This window comes from Triplophysa dalaica, chromosome 9 (assembly GCF_015846415.1).
Source record: "Triplophysa dalaica isolate WHDGS20190420 chromosome 9, ASM1584641v1, whole genome shotgun sequence".
Taxonomy (NCBI): domain Eukaryota; kingdom Metazoa; phylum Chordata; class Actinopteri; order Cypriniformes; family Nemacheilidae; genus Triplophysa; species Triplophysa dalaica.
The window spans coordinates 21159231-21180213 of record NC_079550.1 but is presented as its reverse complement, the minus strand read 5'-3'; the positions used below and the strand labels follow the sequence as shown (position 1 = coordinate 21180213).

Sequence of the window (20983 nt, the reverse complement as noted above, 5' to 3'; positions counted from 1 at the left end):
TTTTAAATTCAGAGGGTCACTTCAGCCCACAGTGGATGTTTGAAGGTCACTGCCGAAGCATCCCTCGGGACTGGAACACGTGACCTCGCTGCATTCATCTGCTCATATCACGATGCAGAACTGCACCAAAAACACACTGCATTCTGTCTGATATCAGCATTTGGGTCTTTTAGGCGTGCCGTGTCTGTCTATCTGGGCCAAAAACAAGGCTTGGCAGTGCGGTTTATCCATGAAATGCGTGGTCTCCTCCTTTCATCTCTCTCTCTCTCTCTCTCTCTCTCTCTCTCTCTCCAGGCTCACCAACTGGATCCCACGAAACACTACGTGTGGCTTAAGTTTCTCATTGAGAATCAAGTGCAGTTCTACATCCCTAAACCAGAAGAGGATATTTATGATCTGGTACGTTTGGAGCTGGATTCGCTCTCCCACCCGCTGCTTAAATCTTCTCTCGTGAATTTCATCCTGCTGGGCCGTCAGCTCAATCCAAACACCATTTATTGTCTCACTCTAGTAACATGCTTTTTTTAAATGAACCGTTACTCAAATTTATGATAATATACAGACCAGATGGTGTCACAAAAAAATCTGAAGATTCATCCATATGCAATGCTTATGAAGCCGTTTGATAATCTTGTGTGACACACAGACACAGACTCAAATTCAAATTATCATTTATTTTTATTAAATGTGAGCCTGTGACAAACCTGACATCATCACACAGCTGTGTTGCATTTGTAGAAGCATGAACGAGAATTGGGAGGGTCACATAGTATATTAAAGCTGTTTTACTATTTTCACAAACTTTAGCGGCAGGGCTCATCAACGATTAATCGCATCCGGAATAAAAGTTTGAAAACTACTGTCTTAGTTCTCACGTGAGCTGGGAAACTGAACTGTACACTTCAAAGTTTTTCCTCATCACATCATGCGTCACATTTTCAAGCTCGTGTTTAGAGTCTCATTGTTTTAGAAATGTTCCGGTCACATTCACTAAATCAAACAGGAAGAAGATCCTGTCTGCCAATAAAACCATCCTGTTTTCTTTCACCCTTACCTCTTCACACCATCATGCGTGTGTCCGTGACTGCACGGGTCCCTGGTGTTTATACTTGTTCTCTGAATGTGAAATATCAAAGATGTGTTTTAGTGTAATATTAATGATGTATTGCGCTCTTTTCACAGCTGTATAAGGAGATCGAGCTGTGCTGTAAGATAAGGAAGGTGATCCAGTTTGATCGAGATGAGTCGTGTATGATTGGATATGGTAAGATGCAGGTTTTTTGAGGATGCAAAGTGAAAATTGCACAATGGGTTTGATCACTGATTATAATAACCACTCTCTCACTTCCAGGTTTCTCTATATCTGTTGTTGAAGAGGACGGCATACAGCAGCTCTACATCACTGATGTCAGAGCTGGAGGATTAGCGTTCGCTAAAGGTTCATTAGCAGTTTTTTCCTCCCTCTCTTTTATCTCTCTTCCTCATTTTCCCTCTCTAGAAATGAAGCAGTGCGGTAAACGCTGTGATATCTGCGCTGTTCTCCTCTTGTTATGTAACACATTGTCAGCTCGACGGGGCTTCTGAACACATTTCTTCTCCACCCTTCTAAACTCTAAAAAATGAGAAAGAAACAGCGAGTTACAGAGATGGATTTACCAAAACGTACTGGATCTGTACGTGAAACACGACTTATTAAAGGGAACATGTCACAGAAAACGGATTTTGTTTGGCTCCTTTTAAAAAGGGTCTGTTGTACATACTGTTTGAAATAGTTCACCTAAAAATGCAAATCGCTAGTTTTATTTAAAAGCTTTATTTGGTCTCAAACCTCTCTTTATTAAATAAAAAGATGTGAGGCATACAGCCTGAGTCATCGTTTTCTTTGGATTGAATCTTTTTGTGCAAACAATGAAAGTGAATGGGGACTAGGACGTTACAATGTCAGATTTTAAATACATGATTTTTGGGCTGAAAAGAATTTGCGAAAACAATATCACAATATTTACAGATGCTGTTAGTCAATTTCTTTATTTTTGTGAATGACTCACGCTCAAAATGCAAATAGAGAGAGATCGATTATGTAACCATTGCTTCTCTTAAGGTTCAATTTGACCAACTGCTGAATTATTTACGGTACATAACGTATATTAAAGGTGCAGTTTGTAACAATTTGGCAGTAAAATATCCCAAAACCACTAGACTACCGCACATCACTGTCGTGGACAAATGCGGAAGTAGAGTCTAGCCAGCCACTAACTTGTTTCAAGCAGACACTTATTTATGGACCACAATTATTTGCAATATTTATCAAACAATCGCTATGTGATTTCTCGTCGCCGTCTGATTGATGGCCATCAGCGGTGGAGTTGAAGACAACAGATCCCATAATTCCACGCTCATTCACAGCGTCATCAAGCTACGGCATTGTTGTTATTTCATCGTGCGCCCTCAAGAGGCGTTTTTGTCAAACTGTAGCTTTAAGATATGTTGAATATTAACACAATTTTAACATAACGCTTTTGTAAATGTCACCATAACGACACACCCCTTTAAAGGTTAAAGTCAATCTTGGTCACCATTCACTTTAATTTTGTGCAGAATGCAATCTAAAGTATATGGTAACTAAATGCGGCATGTCTTTTATTCCATTTCTGTACAACCTGACTTAACGAGTGACTAGATGATGACAAAATTTCCTCTTTTTTTGCGGTGAACTGACATTTTTATTAATATTAAGGCAGATTATTGCGTTTAATTCGTTCACATCCGAACTCTTGGCGATGTGGCAAAAAGATTTTCATCCCTTCAGTGATGTCTGGATGATCGCTGCTGCTGGATGAAATCTGACTTTGGCTTATTGCTGACATTTCACGTCGCCTCAGGGAACTGGGTCAAACTCGTGCGCCGGAGGGGAAGAGGCAAGACGAAATGGAAAAAGCCAGAGACTATAATTTGTTATATTACATCTGTTTTATTTTGCTGCTGGCTGTCACATTAGCGAGAACGGGGAAGAGGCCTTGAGTCATTATTCACATCGTGACCAACTTAACAAGAGCTCTTACTGAGTTTTATTTTGAGATAGAAGATGCATGAAATTATGAGCGAGGAAATCAAATCTACATCAGCAGGACAGTTGACAGGTAGTGAGCATCTGCGCCATCCGTTAGTCCAATGCAGAAGATTTTTAGTCTAAATAAACTTTTACAACTCATTTTATTTGATATGAATAGACCATTTCATCGGACTCGTGCTAGCCTGATGTTTAACTTTCTAGTGTCTAATAATATAACTATTTCAATATTAATTTGTATTATTAGTTTACTTAATAATAATTGCATTAAATATATTTTTTTTTTAATGTATATTCATTTAATTAAATAAACAATTTGTTTAATGGGTCCTGTAGTTTGGTCACATTTAAAGAAACCGTTTGGAACATTGACATCTAGCGGTTGAGATTGGTATCGCAGTCTAAATTTTAATTATCTGAGAGGCAAGTTTAGCCAAGTAACGGTTCTTCTCGGTTTCTTTCTTTTGATTGTTATCAGAAATAATGTAAAGGCAATATATTATTTGTGAATGTGTTACGGAGGTTCAGTTGCGGTCACAAAAGTGCGCATGCGCAGTAACGCTTGTTTATTTTGTTAAGATAAACCTGTCTATGTATGAAATAGTCGACTTCAAGTCTAAAATCTTTTGTTCTGGTTCAATATGTACTTTATTCAACTTCATTAGGTTAACATTATTTTATCAACAGAGTTTTTAACTGTGCCATACATTTAACATGCCTCCAGGGATGTCTGACAGTAATATTACAGTGTTTAATTTTTCATGGATTGTATCTATATTTATTGAATGGGTCACAGGGCTGAATGCTGGAGATGAGATTCTGCAGTTGAACAGAAAGGACGCTCACACACTGACCTTCAATGACATGAAGGTGGCCTTCGCTCAGGTCTCGCTCTCTCTCACCGTCAACACGCTGCCCCCTGTTGACCGCCGACAGCTTTGCTTTCTTCCCCCGAGACGCTCGGATGCCGTGGACAACCTCTACACGGATATCTTCTCGCAGAGTCAGGGTCAGTTTGGGTTTTTCTCCTCATCTCTCTTTCTACTCTAGAAGTTTAATTTCTATATTTACCTTGTTTCTGTTTGACCGTTGTGTGTCCACAGAGGAGATTCTTGACGACAGTGTTGGTCTGATCGTGGAGACGTCAGGAGATAGTTTAGAGGACGACACTGAGCTCTTCGCTGAGTTCGATGACTATGGAAAGGTAAAAGCCATCTCTGCTTCAGGATATGCGATCTGTTTCTCACTTCTCGAGGCATAACTCTGCGACCGTTTTGTGCGTTTGGATGGGCTTCGTTCACACTCGCCGAATCGGATATTGCGGTCCTCCAAATTCTGAACTCTGACCGAAGATTCACAATGCAGAAATACTTGCCGTCTGTCATCTGTGCTATTTTTAAACCGAGGGATTTTCCACTTTAATCAGGTTGTTATATTTGTCTTGACCTTTCTGTCACTCTGTCCGTTTGTCTCCATCTCTTTTTTATGTCTGTGTGATGATGAACTTCAGTGTATCTGGAACCTGTATGGTTGCGGGGGTCTTGTGGTGGGGGCTGGATATAAATAGCTTGTTTTAATACAGATGCAATGAAGCAAAGGTCGTTTGATATCTAATTGCTTTATTATGAGTTGTTGAGCAGGCAGATGGTCTCTGCGTCTCTGAAGATAGAGACAGCGGTAAAATTTGGATGTATGTGTACTTGTTTTTCAGCATCTTAAAGTTGCAGCGTTTCATTGACTGGACGTGTTGATGGATGGTTTGAGATGGCGGAACCAATCAGATTTAACACGACATATTTACATTCAGAATCTATTTTCGGAACCTGTCGCAAGAGCTCACTGTTCATCTAATGAACTTTCTAGCTTTTAACTTGAAGATTTTTACTGTAAAAATATAACCTAACAGTTAAAAGATTCTCCCGGGCAATCTCAACAAGTTCTAATTTTGGAGTTAAAGGATGTCGGTTGAATATCAGTCACATGCCGGGTGAAGAACTGTAGGGTCAGTGGAGATTCAGCAAGTCTCTGGGTATCACCAGATGTCTCGTGACAAGCACAGACCCGTCTGTCTCTCTGTGTCGCAGCTTCTGTCTGACAGTTATTAGGCAGGAGAATGTGCCGGAGAAGTTAGGAAAGAGATGCAAAGGGATCTACAGACCGATTCATCAGACGTGCGCACCGGTAATGCAGTTTACTTCCGGTTTGGCTAGTGTCTAATAATCTGATTATTTATATTTATTTATTTTACGTTAATATTAATTTATATTTTTATTTTATTGTATTATCATTTTATTAAATAATCGATTTGTTGAATTTCGTTGTATCTTCATTTTATTAAATACATTTGTAAAAAGTGACCTGCAGTTTGGTTGCATTTAAAGTCCCCGTGAACCGGAAGTTGCGATCGTTTTTACTTTCGTACTTTGATGCATGTCTGAGTGAAATGGAATTTCGAATGAAAAAAATAGTGTCATTCGGCTTTCTCTGCGATTCGATTTGATGTAAAAACATGGAACTGGCAGCAGACTGACAGTTGTAGGAGGAGGAGTTAACAGATGCTCCGCCCAAGCCTTCTAATATACGCCATTTGTGATGGATAGTCATTACAGGAAGGAAGTGCATTTTCGGATTTAACCAAAGGTTGACCCACATTGATCTATGGGTTGAGCTTGGTATCGCAGCCTAAATTTTAAATATTGTAGAGACAAATTTAGCCACGTAACAGCTCGATTTCTTTGGTTTGTTATCAGAAATAATCTACAGGCACTCTATTGTTTGTGAATGTGTACCAGAAGTAAAGGCATGCCACGAATGCGCGCCTGTGCAGTAATGTTTGTTTATGTTTTCACTTTGAACCGTCTATAATCAGCTTTTTATATACGTTTGTTTCATACGACACACAATGTGCTGTAAAGCGTTTTTCTGTGATGACCTGATCTGAGCAGCACTGTTGAATTTAATACAGTAGACAGATTGGTGTGTGCTCTGAATGCAGTATATGAATATTATGCTGATGTTAGATTCGTAAGATAGTGAAACAATCTTGCTGCATATATATTTGGACATTTTTGTTCTTTATTTGTGGTTGTTGATGGAAATAGTTCACCAAAAGAAAATGTTGTCCGCATTGACTCAACCGTTTGTATGACTTTCTACTGCAGAGCACAAAAGGAGATATTTTGAAGAATGTTCCCATTCACCTCTATTGTACAAACACAAAACCATTGCAAGTTAATGGAGGGCTGTTACAGACATTCTTCAAAATATCTAATTTTGTGTTCTGCTGGAAAAAGAAAGTACCGGTTTAAAATGAAAAGAGGGTGAATATGTGATGACAGAACTTTAATTTTGGGGTGAACTTTCCCTTTTAAGAATAGAGAGAAGATGGGATCGAACTACAGCTCAATGTGTCAGGCGCTAACAACGGAATCCAAGTCTTGATACTTCTTCATTTGTGATTGTGACTTTATAAGCATGTTTTTGTAATCTCTCTTTAACCTTTTCTTTCATGCAGCTTTCTCTAAAAACTAAATTAAAGGTTACTTTACATATTTTGCAATATAAAAAAAATGTCACAACCGACAGCTTGAATTAAAAATCATTTTCAGGAGCTTACTATTGATAGTTTTCAACATTGATTCTTTATGTACTTGTATTTTGTTTATTTAACCAAATAAGTTACAGATTGCAGCTTTAAGCAGCTTTTACCATTTTACTTAAACGTTGTGAGAATATGTTCTCAGTGGTACATTAGCAGACAGTGTCTGGAGTGTTATTATTCTGTGATGGACTATAGAGTGCACAGATAATTTGTTACTGTCATTTGAAGAAAATGCCATCAAATTTGTCCTTTCTGCACTCTGATCCGCACATTAGCAGCCTGCGGTGTGTGATTGTTATATCACGAGTCGTCTTTGATGTGGAAATCGCTCAGCGGTGGATTAAGCGAGTTAAATCTTCAGCGCTGCTCTTGTTGGGCAAGTCACTCTCTCTCTCAGACAGATGGTGGTTTACGCTTTAACAGAAGGTGACATGCTGTGCGATAAGGGCATTCACGTTAACTAGTGACCGTTATTAGCTGTTCACTTATTCGTCTGTTGCAATTGTGCATTTTAATGTGTGTATATATCTTGGTTTTAAACCCATAACCATGGTGTTGCTAGCTAGCGGCAAGTAAATCCATTTCTGTAATGTACCCAAAACTCGCCCGGCTTGTTCAGAAACAACCTTGGAATGGAGAGTCTATCTCTTTCTCTCTCTTTCTCTCTCTCTCTCTCTCTCTCTCCATCTCTCTTTTCATTTGTAGTTATCTGTACAATTGTTAAGCAACATAACTCAAGTTTAGAGAGAGAGAAATGAGATGGTGTCGAAGCAGAATGGGAGGGTGAATACAGAGCAATAGAAGAACAGAGAGGAGGTGGGCGAGCGAGAGAGGCTGCTGGATTCTTATTTCCTCTCTCTCTCTCTCTCTATCTCTCTCCACGTCTCTCTCTGTTCTGTTTGCTCTGTGTGTCATAAGCGGAGGGATGTTGTGGGGTTCTGCAGTGGTGAGTCTGTGATTTCTGAGGCGTTTCTTGTTACTGATCCAACGGCAGTGACGGTCGTGTGAGCTGCTGATCCCGGGTCAGTCATGTCTGTACTCAAGCGTAACAGACACCGCAAACGCTCTTCTGACTCCATCTATGATCTCCTGCACCTGGTGAGAGCTCCACTTTTTTTGATGTGTATTCTTCTGTTCATTAACTCTTTCTAGCTCTTTTCTGTGCAGCTTTTGATGCTGTTTTAATATGAAGCAATAAATTGCATTTTGTTTTTGCAGTCTTAATGTTTTCTGTAGAGCTGACGTACAAAAGCGCTATAGAAGTTAAACTGAATTGGACCGTTACTGTGGTGTTTTTGGACATGCCCCACGGTGACATCATTGTGTTCTGTGATGAACATTTGGGGTGCAATGATTTACTGAATCATGACTCTATTATGGAACTTTTGTGTGTTGCTACTTTTTTTTTGTTGTTGTTGAAGTAAATTATTTTTTGTTGACCCTTTGCACCGGATGAAATCTTTGTGTGTGATTATGTTTCCTTGTTGCAAGGATGTTTACATTGTATTGAAGGAAGTTGACAGGAGTTTCAGATTTCCTGCAGGATGTGTGTGCTGAGTGTCTATGTGTTTGTGTTGTGTTGTGTTGTGCAGTGCAGTGTGTCTGTGTTGTGCAGAATGTTTGGCTCTATTTTGTGTTTATGTAATTGTATTATTTGTTTGTTCTGTGCAATGTAATAATGAATGTGGTTTTGTTGTGTTGTATCTTTATTGTGCAGTGTGTCTGTGCAGTTTACTTGTGCTGTGAAGTGTTTTGTTGTTGGACATTGTGTAATTGTGCTTTTATTGTGCAATGTGTTTGTGTTGTGCAGTGTGTCTGTGCAATGTGTCTATGTGATTGTGTTGTGCAGTGCAGTGTGTCTATGTGTTTGGGTTGTGCAGTTTGATAATGTGGTTTTGTTGTGTTGTGCAGAATTTTATGATCTGTTATGCGTTTATGTGGTTTAAGGCGTTTTGCAGTGCGTTTGTTTGTTCTTTGCAATGTAATAATGGATGTGGTTTTGTTGTGTTGTGCCTTTATTGTGCAATAATACAGTTTGTGCTGTTCAGTGTTTCCCTGTGAACAGTGTGTAATTGGGCTCTTCTGTGCAATATGTTTGTGGAGTGTGTTGTTGAATGTGCAAATGTGTGTTTGCTGTGCAGTGTGTTTGTGCCTTGCAGTTGTTGTGCAGTGTGCAGTTTTTGTGCGTTTTTGTTGTGCAGCATGAGGGTTTTTGACTTTTCACAGTATGCAGCACTCATGTTAAAGTAAAATCAATTAAAAAATCCATAAACTCCACTGCAGCACTCAAGTTCTTCTGGAAGCCGGCTAAATGTTTGCCAACATTGTAACATGAACACACAAAACGTGTCATGTTGCTAAGGTGTTGTGGGCGGTTGCTAAGGGCTGTCCAGTTTTGACTCTGCTTTAAACACCCAACTATCCGGTTGCAAAAAATGTTTGTTGCCATGGCGCTTTGCAGTTACTTAGGTCTTCTGAAAGCTTTCGTTGCACTTCTGTCCCGTTGCAAGAGCGTTGTAGGTGGTTGCCAGGGCGTTGCCGTGCATTTGCTAAAGTGGTCTAAAAGTATCTCCACTCACACCAGGTCAAAATGTAACATCAGATCACAAACCCAACAGCTAATTCTTCAAAGTTTAACATTTGGTCAAATAAGGAACCCTGTACTTTATGATATTGTGTATGGTGCTATAAGACTCAAGGGTGCAGAGAGAAACATTGTAATTCATCTTTTGTGCGGCCTTGCGTGGGCACTCCGAGAACTAGTGAGGCTCTCTCTCTCTTAAATGCACATGGAAGGCAGATTTCACACATTTACAAAAACAGAACCGTGTCAGTCTAAGTAGAATGCAGTCATTCTTTAAAGCCAAAATAAGTTGCGGATGTCTGATGAGGTCACTTCCTGAGAGAACTGGGCTTTCAAAAAGGTTGCAGTATCAGGACAACAATGCAGTGTTTGCTCGGAAACACAAAAGTGCTAATGCTCAGTAAACAGAAGTAAGTGAGAGTAAATGTTTGCTTGATTTCATTCGGACTATCTGCGGTGATAACATATGTATTTGTATTTATGTAAATATATGACACATATGTATTTAGACAATGCAGTTAAACCGGTGACTCGTTCACTACATAGTGAATGTAATACTGTGTGTGTGCAGTAGTCTTGATCTTCCTCTTTCAATAATCATTTCCGACTCTTCTGTTTCTGACTTTGCGTTGGTGGATGTGGAAGAAACAGGGCCACAGGAAAGGGCTTCTCTCTCTCTTCCTGACTCTCTCCCTCTCGTTCTCTCCCCCTCTCGCGGTCTCCAATCTTTCTCCCTCTCTCTTTTTCTCCCCATCTCTCTCTTTCTCTCTGTTGAGAGATGAAGACAGACTGTACTTTTCTCTCTCTGTGCTGTTTGAGGAGATGCAGAAGAGCGGATCACTGACGGCTACGGTGAAGCAGTGAAAATAATACGCTCCATCAATTGTTTTTGATTTGTTGTGACAGCTGACAGTGTTTTCAGCCAATGACTAAACTGACAGGTGAAGTCTGGAGAAACGGATTCATTGTTTACGACTTTGATCATTCATTTTAATGGGTGTGTAAGTTATTGTGGAATACCACAAGTATGTCAGAAGCTTGTCTGACTTGTCTGACCCGTGTCTGTGACTTAAAATTAAAAAATATTTTTCTTTTTTTGAAGCGTTTACCATCATCATCCCGTATATGGAACACCTAAGTTTGCGTCAATATTGTGCATGTAATTTCTAATCGAATCATGATAAACTATATATCATTGGAAAGGTCTAAGACTCTAGAATACAGATTTCTTTGGTGTTCTTTGGAGTAATTTTTCTTTTTGTAGGAATGTGATTTAGATTTTTTTATGTCCTTTCACTTGTCATCGTCCCATATTCGTGACACCCACGTTTGCTTCCATATTTTAGTGAAAATTTGTATCTAATCATTACAAACTATATATCGTTGGAAAGGTCTGAGACTCTTAAGTACATTTGTGACCCTGGATCACAAAACCAGTCTTAAGTAGCACAGGAACATTCTTAGTGAAAGAATTTATTTAGCTTTCAGATTATGTGAAAATCTCAATTTCGACCCAAATTCACCCATAACCTGGTTTTGTTGTGTATTTATTAACAGTGTTTAATAAAATAAAGTATGTAGGAAGTGTAATCGATACATAAATGACAAGAGTTTGTATCAAAAGTAAATACATCCTGCGGAACATTTACGTCAATACTTTGCATGTAAATTCATATCGTTGGAAAAGCCTAAGACTCTAGAATACACATTTGATCAGTGTTTCGAAGAATAATTTAGTTAGGAAGAGAAATTGGTCAAATTTCAGACCAAGTGTTAAAACCAATGGTTGGACTTGGTGGTAGGGCAGCTAAAAAACTCACAGACCCTGCAAAATTTGGTGAATCATGACCAAACTTCATACAACACTTTTTTGCAATAATCTGCCAATTTTCTTCTTTTAAATGAGACCAACCGTAGATCTGTATCCCAAAGATTTCACGAGTTACAGCCATTTTAGTTCCAACAGTGCGTTTTCATGTGTAGGCTCAAAAAGGGTTCTGACAGTCAGATGTTGCAGCCCATATATATTTAAACCCAATAAAATATAATTTTTCGATCCACCCTATGTAAATTGGCTTCTATAGTTTTTTTATTATTTTTATAAACAACTGCTGTCATAACAGCTTGTGATAAAATGAAGATGCTGTATTGAATTCCTTTAGATGTTTAATCCATATCAGACTCAAATCTGTTCAATTAGAAATGGTGAGAAAGAAAGTGAATTTCCACTGTGAGAGATGACGACGGGGAGATGATGGATGCTACTTTCTCTCAGTGTTACTGTGAGAATGACAGTCCATGTGCTATCACAGCCGTTCCCATAGCAACCGCATCCACGGACAGGTGCTCCTGTTTTGGTTGCTCAGAAGAAATGAAGACAGAAAGGAAGGAATGGAACTACCCTGCCGAGATGAAGAGCCCAAATGATGGAGTGATGCAGAACGGGCTTAAAATAGAGCGAATGAGCGCTAATGATTTTTTATTCTGACAGACATCTGAACTGCAGGTGTTGCGTGTGTTTGAGGGCGGAGCTTTCACCTTGCGTGTCCTGATTCGACACAGGACGGTATCGCTCATGAAAACTGTCTTTCTCTCTCCGTAGAGCACAGAGCAGGTCGCTGCTTTCTGCCGCAGTCTGCACGAGATGAATTCTTCATCCGAGGGCGTCTCTTCCTCATCCGGACAGGAGTATTCCTCGCTGCCTCCGAGCAACACCACCCCTCGACAGCTCTCTGATGCCGACAAACTCCGCAAAGTCATCTGCGAATTGGTCGAAACGGAGCGCACCTATGTCAAAGTCAGTACCTGTGTGTTTGTGTGAGTGTTTTTGTGTGTTAGGTTAAAAATGTAATACTTCAGGGGGTTTATAACCTTGTTGAAGTGCACGAGAACACAACATGCCGGAAAAACTGGGCCCTACGTGGAATGCTGGCATACTTATTAATGCACACTGCACAGTATATACTGGATATGTTCACTCTAAACAGCCACAAAAACATTGTAAAATGTAGTATGCTACCTTGTGCACTGTATTGTTATTCGCCGGTGCTTTTTATTTTAAAGAAAAATATACAGTAAAATATTTTTCATTCTAATTCTGAAATGTCCTCAAACATTTATTTTTCATTCCCTTCCCATACAGACAGCTGTTGTATAGACATCACATTTCACAATACAAGCAATTCGTCATGCATGACATTATGTCCATCTTTTATTTATCCTGTTTACAATCATGTAACACCTAGAATACATCATAGTTCAAATGCAAACACTTTTGTTGACTCTATTTCCATTTATTTAAAACATTTACAAATCATTTATGAATATCAATGCTTTAAACAAAAGTGCTGAGAAATAAACTTTTTACAGTGCAGTATTTACTATAGCAAATCTTAGTACAATGTAGTATTGTAGTTAATGCTATAGTGAACCTTAATCTTTACGATTTAAAATCACTTTTTAATACAGTTTACTATAGTAAATAATATTCAAGTATTCTGCTGAATTTGTTCCTGTGGAAATTGACTTTTAAACTTGTTTGTGATCAGTATTTTGGTAAAAATGAGAAAACAACATCATTTTTGGCTTTGTGTGTGTTTGTTGTTTAACAGGATTAGTGTGTATTTTCTCTCTCTTTCTCAGGATCTGAACTGTCTGATCGGGCGATATTTAACCCCTCTACAGCAGGAGTCCTTCCTCACTCAGGATGAGGTGAGTCAGCGTGCCTCGCCGGGGTTTCATGTCATTATCAAGCCTCAGAGCTCAAACACACGCAGTGATATTTCATAATCATACACTGATGGAAACAAGCGTGTAGGAGGACAGAGACACACACACACACACACACAGTGAAAAGCAAGGACTGTAGGAGGGAGACACAAAAGGTTCATATTGACTGTGATGCTCTTAATCTTCCGTCCCGGTCTGTTGCTTTAATGGCCTACATATGTGAGCAGAAATACTTCTATATCACTCCAGAGACGAAAGACTTGTGAGTGAGCGATATAGGTTTTTCAAAGGCAATATATCCAGAGTACATAAATTATAGTTTACTATAATGTTTGTGTCATAGCCACTTATCTAGAATGCAATTCAGATGTACACAGAATTGCTGAAACACTTATTTTACATAGAATTTAAATAACTGCAAGCATTTTATATTAAGGATTAGTAAATATAGTTTATATATTGTTTGCTATCGATCCCAAAAAAATATTTCTTACTATTACAAATTGACTTAATATTTGTTTCCTAAAATGTATCTGCTAAAGAATAAAGAAAATTAAACCTTATTTAAAAAACAAGTTTATTTTTCTGCTTTATGGATATATTTATCTGATAAACAAGACAATGTTATTATTATTCTCAAGTATTGATAAATGCATCTTGATTTTAAGAATATGTCCAAGACACAAATACTAAAGGTAAAAAAAAGTTCAATTACCACTGAAATTAATTACTAAAGCAAATAAATAAATATATCAATTATACGTGAATATATATATAGAAATATGTATCTCTGTGTGTGCTTATGTCTCTTTTTTCATGAACACTTTAAAAGTATTCTTTATCTCATGTGTGCTGTATGCAAATCTTCTGAAGCCATTCAGCTGCTTTTTGTGACAAACTAAAAGAGCAAAATCTGATAAAAGAGAGATGTTAATCTGATCTCTGAAGATCAGATCAGACACATACTTAGAATGCAACTGAGATGTACACAGAATTGCTGAAACACTTATTTTACTCAGAATTTAAATTACTTCAAGCATTTTATATTAAGTATTAGTAAATATAGTTTATATATTGTTTGCTATCAATCCCAAAAATCTGTTTCTTACTATTACAAAATAACTTAAAATGTTAATTTTTGTTTCCTAAAATTATCTGCCAAAGAAGAAATAAAATTAAACCTTATTTAAAAAACAAGATTATTTCTCTAACCCCACTGGAAGGCATTTTTCTGCTTTAGGCATAAACTTATCTGATATTATTATTATTTTTTAAGAAAACTAGACTATTATTTTTGCATATTGTATACTGAAGGGGAAAAAATATTAGTACCACAGCAAATGAATTTAACATATCAATTATACATGAATATAAATTTAAATATGTATCTCTGTGTTTGCTTGTGTATCGTTTTTCATGAACACTTTAAAAGTAATCTGTACCTCATGTGTGCTGTATACAAGTCTTCTGAAGTCATTCAGCTGCTTTTTGTGACAAACTAAATGAGCAAAATCTGATAAAAGAGAGATGTTAATCTGAACTCTGAAGATCAGATCAGACACAAATGTACATGTAAATGCGGTTTGCTTGTGTTCATGATGACAAACGCATTTGACGAATGATTTTCTGTTTGACAGCTGGACGTGTTGTTTGGAAACCTGCCCGAGATGCTGGAATTTCAGGTGGAGTTTCTGAAGACGCTGGAGGACGGAACCAGACTGGTGCCAGATCTGGAGAAACTGGAGCGAGTGGGAGAGTTCAAGGTGTGAAACCATCATTTATATCAGAACGTTCAGTACTTACTGATCTCATTCAGCCATGCAACATTTACAAAGGAAATATTAAGAAATATAATAACAACAATGAGCAGCAATTAATCAAGTTGTGAATTCATTATTATGCAAGTTGGGAGAGCTGCATCAACAGCATGTAAAGTGACACATCTCGTGTTTCATCTTTCAGAAAATCCTCTTCTCTCTGGGCGGCTCTTTCCTGTATTACGCCGATCGCTTCAAGATCTACAGCGCTTTCTGCGCCAGTCACACCAAAGTACCCAAAGTGTTAGTCAAAGGTGAGAAGATCTCTGCTCAAACAAAAATGTATCTATAGAAATTATGTTTAAACTAAAGGAAAAATACAAAAACTTTATTTTAGGGCTGTCAAATGATTAATCGGGATACATCACATCCAGAATAAACGTTTGTGTTTACATAATATTTGTCTGTGTACTGTGCATATTATTTTTGTATATAAAAACACATTGACATACATCCAAATATTAAAGAAAAATATCAAATAAAATTAAGAAATGTTTATATGTCATTTGAATTATCGCTAAATATATATGAATACATGAAAATATTTCCCAATTAAATAAAATTAATTTAATAAAAGAAAATGAATATGCACTGTACACAGACAAACAGTATAATATTTAAACACACAACTTTTATTCTGGATGCGATTTTATCTCGGTTTATCATTTGACAGCCCTATTTAAAATGTATATATGGAAATGGTGTTTAAACTAAAGGGAAATTTCATATAAATCAAACTTTTTTTTAGGGCTGTCAAACGATTAATTCATTTCATCAGAATAAAAGTTTGTGTGTCTGTGTACTGTGCATAATAATTTTGTATTTAAAAACTCATGACATACATGCATATATTAAAGAAAAATATCAAATAAAAAATAATCAATGTTTATATGTAATTTGAATTATTGCTAAATATAAATAAATACATGTAAATATTACCTAATTAAATATATAAAAATGTTTTTTTTTTTTACACAAAATGAATATTCACAATTCACAGACATATATTATGTAAACACAAACCTTTTATCTGGATTAATCACGGTTTATCATTTGACAGCCCTATTTTATTTTAAACTGTTATATTTGATCATCTTAAATGTAATCAGCAATTGTGTAAAATTTGAAGAATGGTATTTTACAAAGCCACTTTTATTTTACTTTTTTATTTCAGTAAAACATATAAAGTAAAATAACTGAATAGACAGGTCACCAGAAATATCACTTGTATTTCTCAAAAATATCTTCATGTTAAGGGTTTCTTCTCACAAGTCTCAAATTGAGTTGAAATGTTGACTAGTTTATAGACATTTACAATGATTTACAAAAAAAAAATTCTCATATGTGTAATAATAATCCTTCAGATTTGATGAGGTCTTATTATTAAGATGAGATCATTAGATGACCTGCTTGTATAGGAATTAAACCTTTAAAGGGTTTTGTAGAGAGATCATGTGTCCCAGTGTTCGACTGATGTTAAGAACACTTAAAGCGTCTCACGACAGAGTAATCACAACCCAGCTGTGTTTGTGTCCCGCAGCCAAGACAGACGCGGCCTTCAAGGCGTTCCTGGAAGAACGCAACCCCAAACAGCAGCATTCATCCACGCTGGAGTCGTACCTGATCAAACCCATCCAGAGAGTGTTGAAATATCCTCTTCTGCTGAGAGAGCTGCACTCGCTCACTGACCCGGACAGCGAGGAACATTACCATCTCGATGGTGAGACATCAACCTTTTATGAAAACCGTCCTCTACAAACCACAAAACAAAGGTGGATTTGATTTTCAGACCTAAAATGCTTCTTTCTGTTGTTTAGTTGCGATGAAGGCCATGAACACAGTGGCCAGTCACATCAACGAGATGCAGAAGATCCACGAGGAGTTTGGAGCCGTGTTTGATCTTCTCATTTCCGAACAGACTGGAGAGAAGAAAGAGGTTTGTGCTCTTAAATCTGTTTATACGCTCCAAGTGTGCTTTTGTTTTTGAAGAGCACTGGAGTATCTTTTTGGATTGCACATCATTAGGTTTGTGTGCCCGTGTGTGTGTTTGTGTGCACGACTAACCGTGGTGTTTGGTATGATTACAGGTTGCCGACTTGTCAATGGGAGATTTACTCCTCCACAGCAGCGTGACATGGATCAACCCGTCCTCCACACTGGGGAAGTGCAAGAAAGAGCCACAGCTGGCCACGTTCGGTTCGTCTCTATTTAACCTGAACTCGCAAGTGTTCCTGCTAAACAGGATGGGTGGATGGGATGGATTTCAGGAGCATTATGACTGAACGCCATTTTAAACTCTAGTCTGTGGTTCTCTTACAGTGTTCAAAACTGCGGTTGTGTTCATCTGTAAAGACTCCAAACAGAAGAAGAAAATGGTGAGCGTCTCATCTTCATATGACAGTATATCAGACTTTTGGCTGTGGAAACATCTCACTCTTTTTCTCTCTCACTCTTTCTCTGTCAGTCTTTCCCTCTCGCTCACACTTTCACTCTCTCTCTCTCTCTCTCTCTCTCTCTCTCTCTCTCTCACTCACTCTCTCACTCTATCTCACTCTATCTCACTCATTCTCTCACCCACTCTTCCTCTCTCTCTCTCTCTCTCTCTCTCTCTCTCTTTCTCTCTCTCTCTCTCTCTCACTCTCACTCTCACTCTCACTCACTCACTCACTCACTAACTCACTCACTCTCATTCTCATTCTCACTCACTCATTCTCTCACCCACTCACTCTCACTCATTCTCTCACTCACTCTCATTCTCACTCGCTCATTCTCTCACTCACTCTCAATCATTCTCTCACTCACTCTCGCTACTCTCACTCGCTCTCTCTCACTTACTCTTTCTCACTCATTCTCTCTCTCTCTCTCTCTCTCTCTCTCTCACTCACTCATTCACTCACTCACGATCTCACTCGAGATAGTGAGATTGAGCTGAAGTCTTTGTTTTTAAATTTGTAAGTATATTTTATAAACTTTATGATTATTTTTCTTTTGATCTGAAAAGGTATAGTAAAGGACCATTGTGCTCTGTTTTTGAAGACAAATTGTTTTTTACACACTGTAACAAGTCTCCATAAAAGGAAGGAAGGTGTCGGGAACCGGCAAACATTTAACCTAAAGTTTTAATATAAATAATAACAGCCGGCGGCCCCTCACGGACGACCGCCGGCGAAATAACATAAATACAAATATAAACATAAATACAAACGTAAAACATGTTCGGGACAGGTCCTCTCTCTTCGACGGTCCGGTCGCTCATTCTCTTATATTCTCCAAATCTCCTACGTGATTCGAGCCCGGTGTGCGCACATCTGGCACTCATTCACAATTACTCACCGGTCTCGAACCACGGTCTCGCCCCGCCTACTCCACTACACACACATTCTGTGATTATATATAATGGGATTTATTTTTTGTGAATTCGTTTCTTTAGCCATTTTTAATAAAGAGCTAATTAAAATCAATCAAAGTCTATCTCTCTCTCTCTCTCTCTCTCAGGGCATCTTTAAGAATTAACCCAACACTCACACATTGTTTTATTCTCTCCATCACAGGGTGGCTCTCACAGAGCATCCGTCTCGGGTGAAGAAAGAGACCCGTTTCGTTTCCGTCACATGATCCCTACCGATGCGCTTCAAGTGCGCACCCTGTCGAGCACAGGTAAGCTCACGTGTACCTGTGTGTCCATGACATATGAATGCTGTCAGTCAGACCCTAAAGAGATAAAGAAGTATTGACTATGTGTGTGTGTCTACAGATGGAGAGAGCGCAGCCGTGTGTGAGATCATCCACGTGAAGTCTGAATCTGAGGGGAGACCAGAAAGAGTATTTCAAATCTGCTGCAGGTCAGTTCAACATCTCTCCTTAAAGAAACAGTTCACACAAAAATTGTAAATTCTGTCATTATTTACTCACCCTCAAGTTCTTCCAAATCTGTAAACATTTCTTTGTTCTGATGAACACAGATAAAGATATTTTCTTATACCAAACAGTTCTTGGCCACCATTGACTATCATATCTGTAGCTCAGATGTGCAGGATTACGTGTCGGAGTTCAGTACTTTGGGGTTTGTGAGCGTGAGAACTAGTTATGAAAGTGTACATCACTAATAAGAATACTATCGCCATCTTGTGGATGAATTGTGTACAGCTTTGAATATGGTACACAAAAACGTTCTGTGACACAAACATAAAATCTATTTTATGCATTTGAATAATTGTTCAAAATGTGACTTAATTTAAGGTCTCTTGTGTCTTCAGCTCTCCAGAAAGCAAGAAAGACTTTTTGAAGACGGTTCACTCCGTACTCCGAGATAAGCAGCGTCGTCAGTTGTTGAAGACCGAAAGTCTTCCTTTGAGCCAACAATACGTTCCTTTCGGAGGAAAGCGTCTGTGTGCTCTTAAAGGAGCCCGTCCCGCTATGAACAGAGCAGGTACATACACGTCCAATTAGAACAAAGCTGGCTTTAAATATAAATTGCCCCTGTGAGCTTACCCGTGTTTGTCTTTTCTCAGTTTCTGCCCCGACTCGCACTCTGGGCCGAAGGAAACTAGTGCGCAACCGCTTCACCATCGACACGGACATTGTTTTCGACACCGAACCCGACAGCGACTCGCCAGATTCCCAGCATTCCCAGCAGCAGGGCGGAGATCCGGCCGGAGACACGGACCGCTGGGTGGAAGAACAGTTCGACCTGCAGCGCTACGAGGACCAGGAGCAAGACGTGAAAGAATCGGACGTTCTGAGCGACGATGACGAGTTCTGTCAGTCCGCTTTGAGCCCGGACGCAGAAGGGCCGCTCTCCGCTCTCTCGCTGGAGGGGGACACGGCCGAGGAAGAGGAGGAGGAAGAGCAGGGAGGAGATGAGGAGAGCAAGAAAGAGGTCAAGGACTACAAATCCCAGCACGCGAAGCTGTCTGACGTAGGAAAGCAGTCTGCCATGTCGGTGGCCAGCGTAGACGAGCAGGCGGTGTCTGATGAGGTCATCTGGGTGCGACGGGACCACAGCAGCACAGAGAACGAGACAGCAGACGAACAGGAAAGCTGAAACACATTAAGAGATCAAATACAAGCTCTCTGCCGACATCGAGCAGCCAGTATGTTAGCGATGCATGACGACGGTTTCTCCACACTAATATTGTGAATGTTAGACATTCTTTCTGAAATAGCTGTAAGATATCACGCTTATCCACCGTAGACACGTCCACACATTAGATGAGCTCTATATGTGTGCTGTGGCCAATCAGAAGCCTGGAAATAATGTGGTGGTACAATCATTAGATTTAATCGACTCATAGAATTGCACATGAAACGTTGGCAGCTTCAAACTTTTGACCTCCATCGTCTGCCAAATCTTGTTATTCTTCATTTTTAATAGGATTTTTTTTTAAACGGTTGAAAGGGCTGATATTTATTTATGTCATTCATATATAAAAACAACAGCCTGATATGATCTCACATTTTAATTTGTGGAAAGTTGTCACATATTTGTACAAAGAAGCTGTAAAACAGTTTTTGTTGGTTTGTATATATTTGTCTTTCTTTTCCATTTGTTTGAAATGTACATGCGCAGCATTCTGACCTGAAATAGACACGCGAGTGAAATGTTCATGATATATTTGATTTAATTTAGATGTGCACATCTCGGGTCAAGATAATGGCAACAGAATTTGTTTTAACATTTTTCTATGATTGCTTTCTCCGAGCGGAGGATTTTTTTTACAGTTCGTTCTAGGTCGCTGTGTCCTGTTTACTTGAATTTTGTTGAAAAAAAATGCAATATGATTTTTAGCTGATGGACTGTTCTGTTCTGTTTTTTTATGGTTTGTTGGGATTCAGCTCTGCGCTAATCTGCATTAATGACACATTTTATAAACCTTCACACTCACAATTCCTTAAAAGAGAATCTGAGCCTTTACATATAGACCAAATGTATACTGTATAATTTATTCTTCTTTTATGTGTATATGACTGCGAGACGATCGCAGTTGAACGAGTAACAATGTTTTCATGTACGAAAACCACAAATTTGCTAAATGCAATCAAGAGAAGCCACTGGAAAATATTTTAATGATATAGAATTCTAATCGAAATTGTTCCCAAATGAGCTATAGAGACTGCATTTTTATTTTGTAAATAGAGCTGTGGATTGATATTATATCAAATAAATTTGTTTCGTACTTATA

At 38.5% G+C, this 20983-nt stretch overlaps 1 protein-coding gene across 4 annotated transcripts in view; it reads left to right on the top strand.

Moving 5' to 3' along the window:
* Window positions 1–20983, top strand: part of tiam1b (TIAM Rac1 associated GEF 1b) — a 56444-nt gene extending 35461 nt beyond the window's left edge. For all 4 annotated transcript variants that reach the window (XM_056756742.1, XM_056756743.1, XM_056756745.1 and 1 more), the window contains 17 exons: window positions 295–399; window positions 1183–1264; window positions 1352–1438; window positions 3867–4079; window positions 4174–4274; window positions 11858–12052; window positions 12898–12966; window positions 14622–14747; window positions 14947–15055; window positions 16342–16521; window positions 16619–16737; window positions 16889–16997; window positions 17121–17176; window positions 18353–18458; window positions 18556–18643; window positions 19058–19230; window positions 19313–20983. In XM_056756742.1, the coding sequence (XP_056612720.1) occupies window positions 295–399; window positions 1183–1264; window positions 1352–1438; window positions 3867–4079; window positions 4174–4274; window positions 11858–12052; window positions 12898–12966; window positions 14622–14747; window positions 14947–15055; window positions 16342–16521; window positions 16619–16737; window positions 16889–16997; window positions 17121–17176; window positions 18353–18458; window positions 18556–18643; window positions 19058–19230; window positions 19313–19845 (2451 nt within the window). In that variant the 3' untranslated portion in view covers window positions 19846–20983. The remainder of the gene's footprint in view (window positions 1–294; window positions 400–1182; window positions 1265–1351; window positions 1439–3866; window positions 4080–4173; window positions 4275–11857; window positions 12053–12897; window positions 12967–14621; window positions 14748–14946; window positions 15056–16341; window positions 16522–16618; window positions 16738–16888; window positions 16998–17120; window positions 17177–18352; window positions 18459–18555; window positions 18644–19057; window positions 19231–19312) is intronic.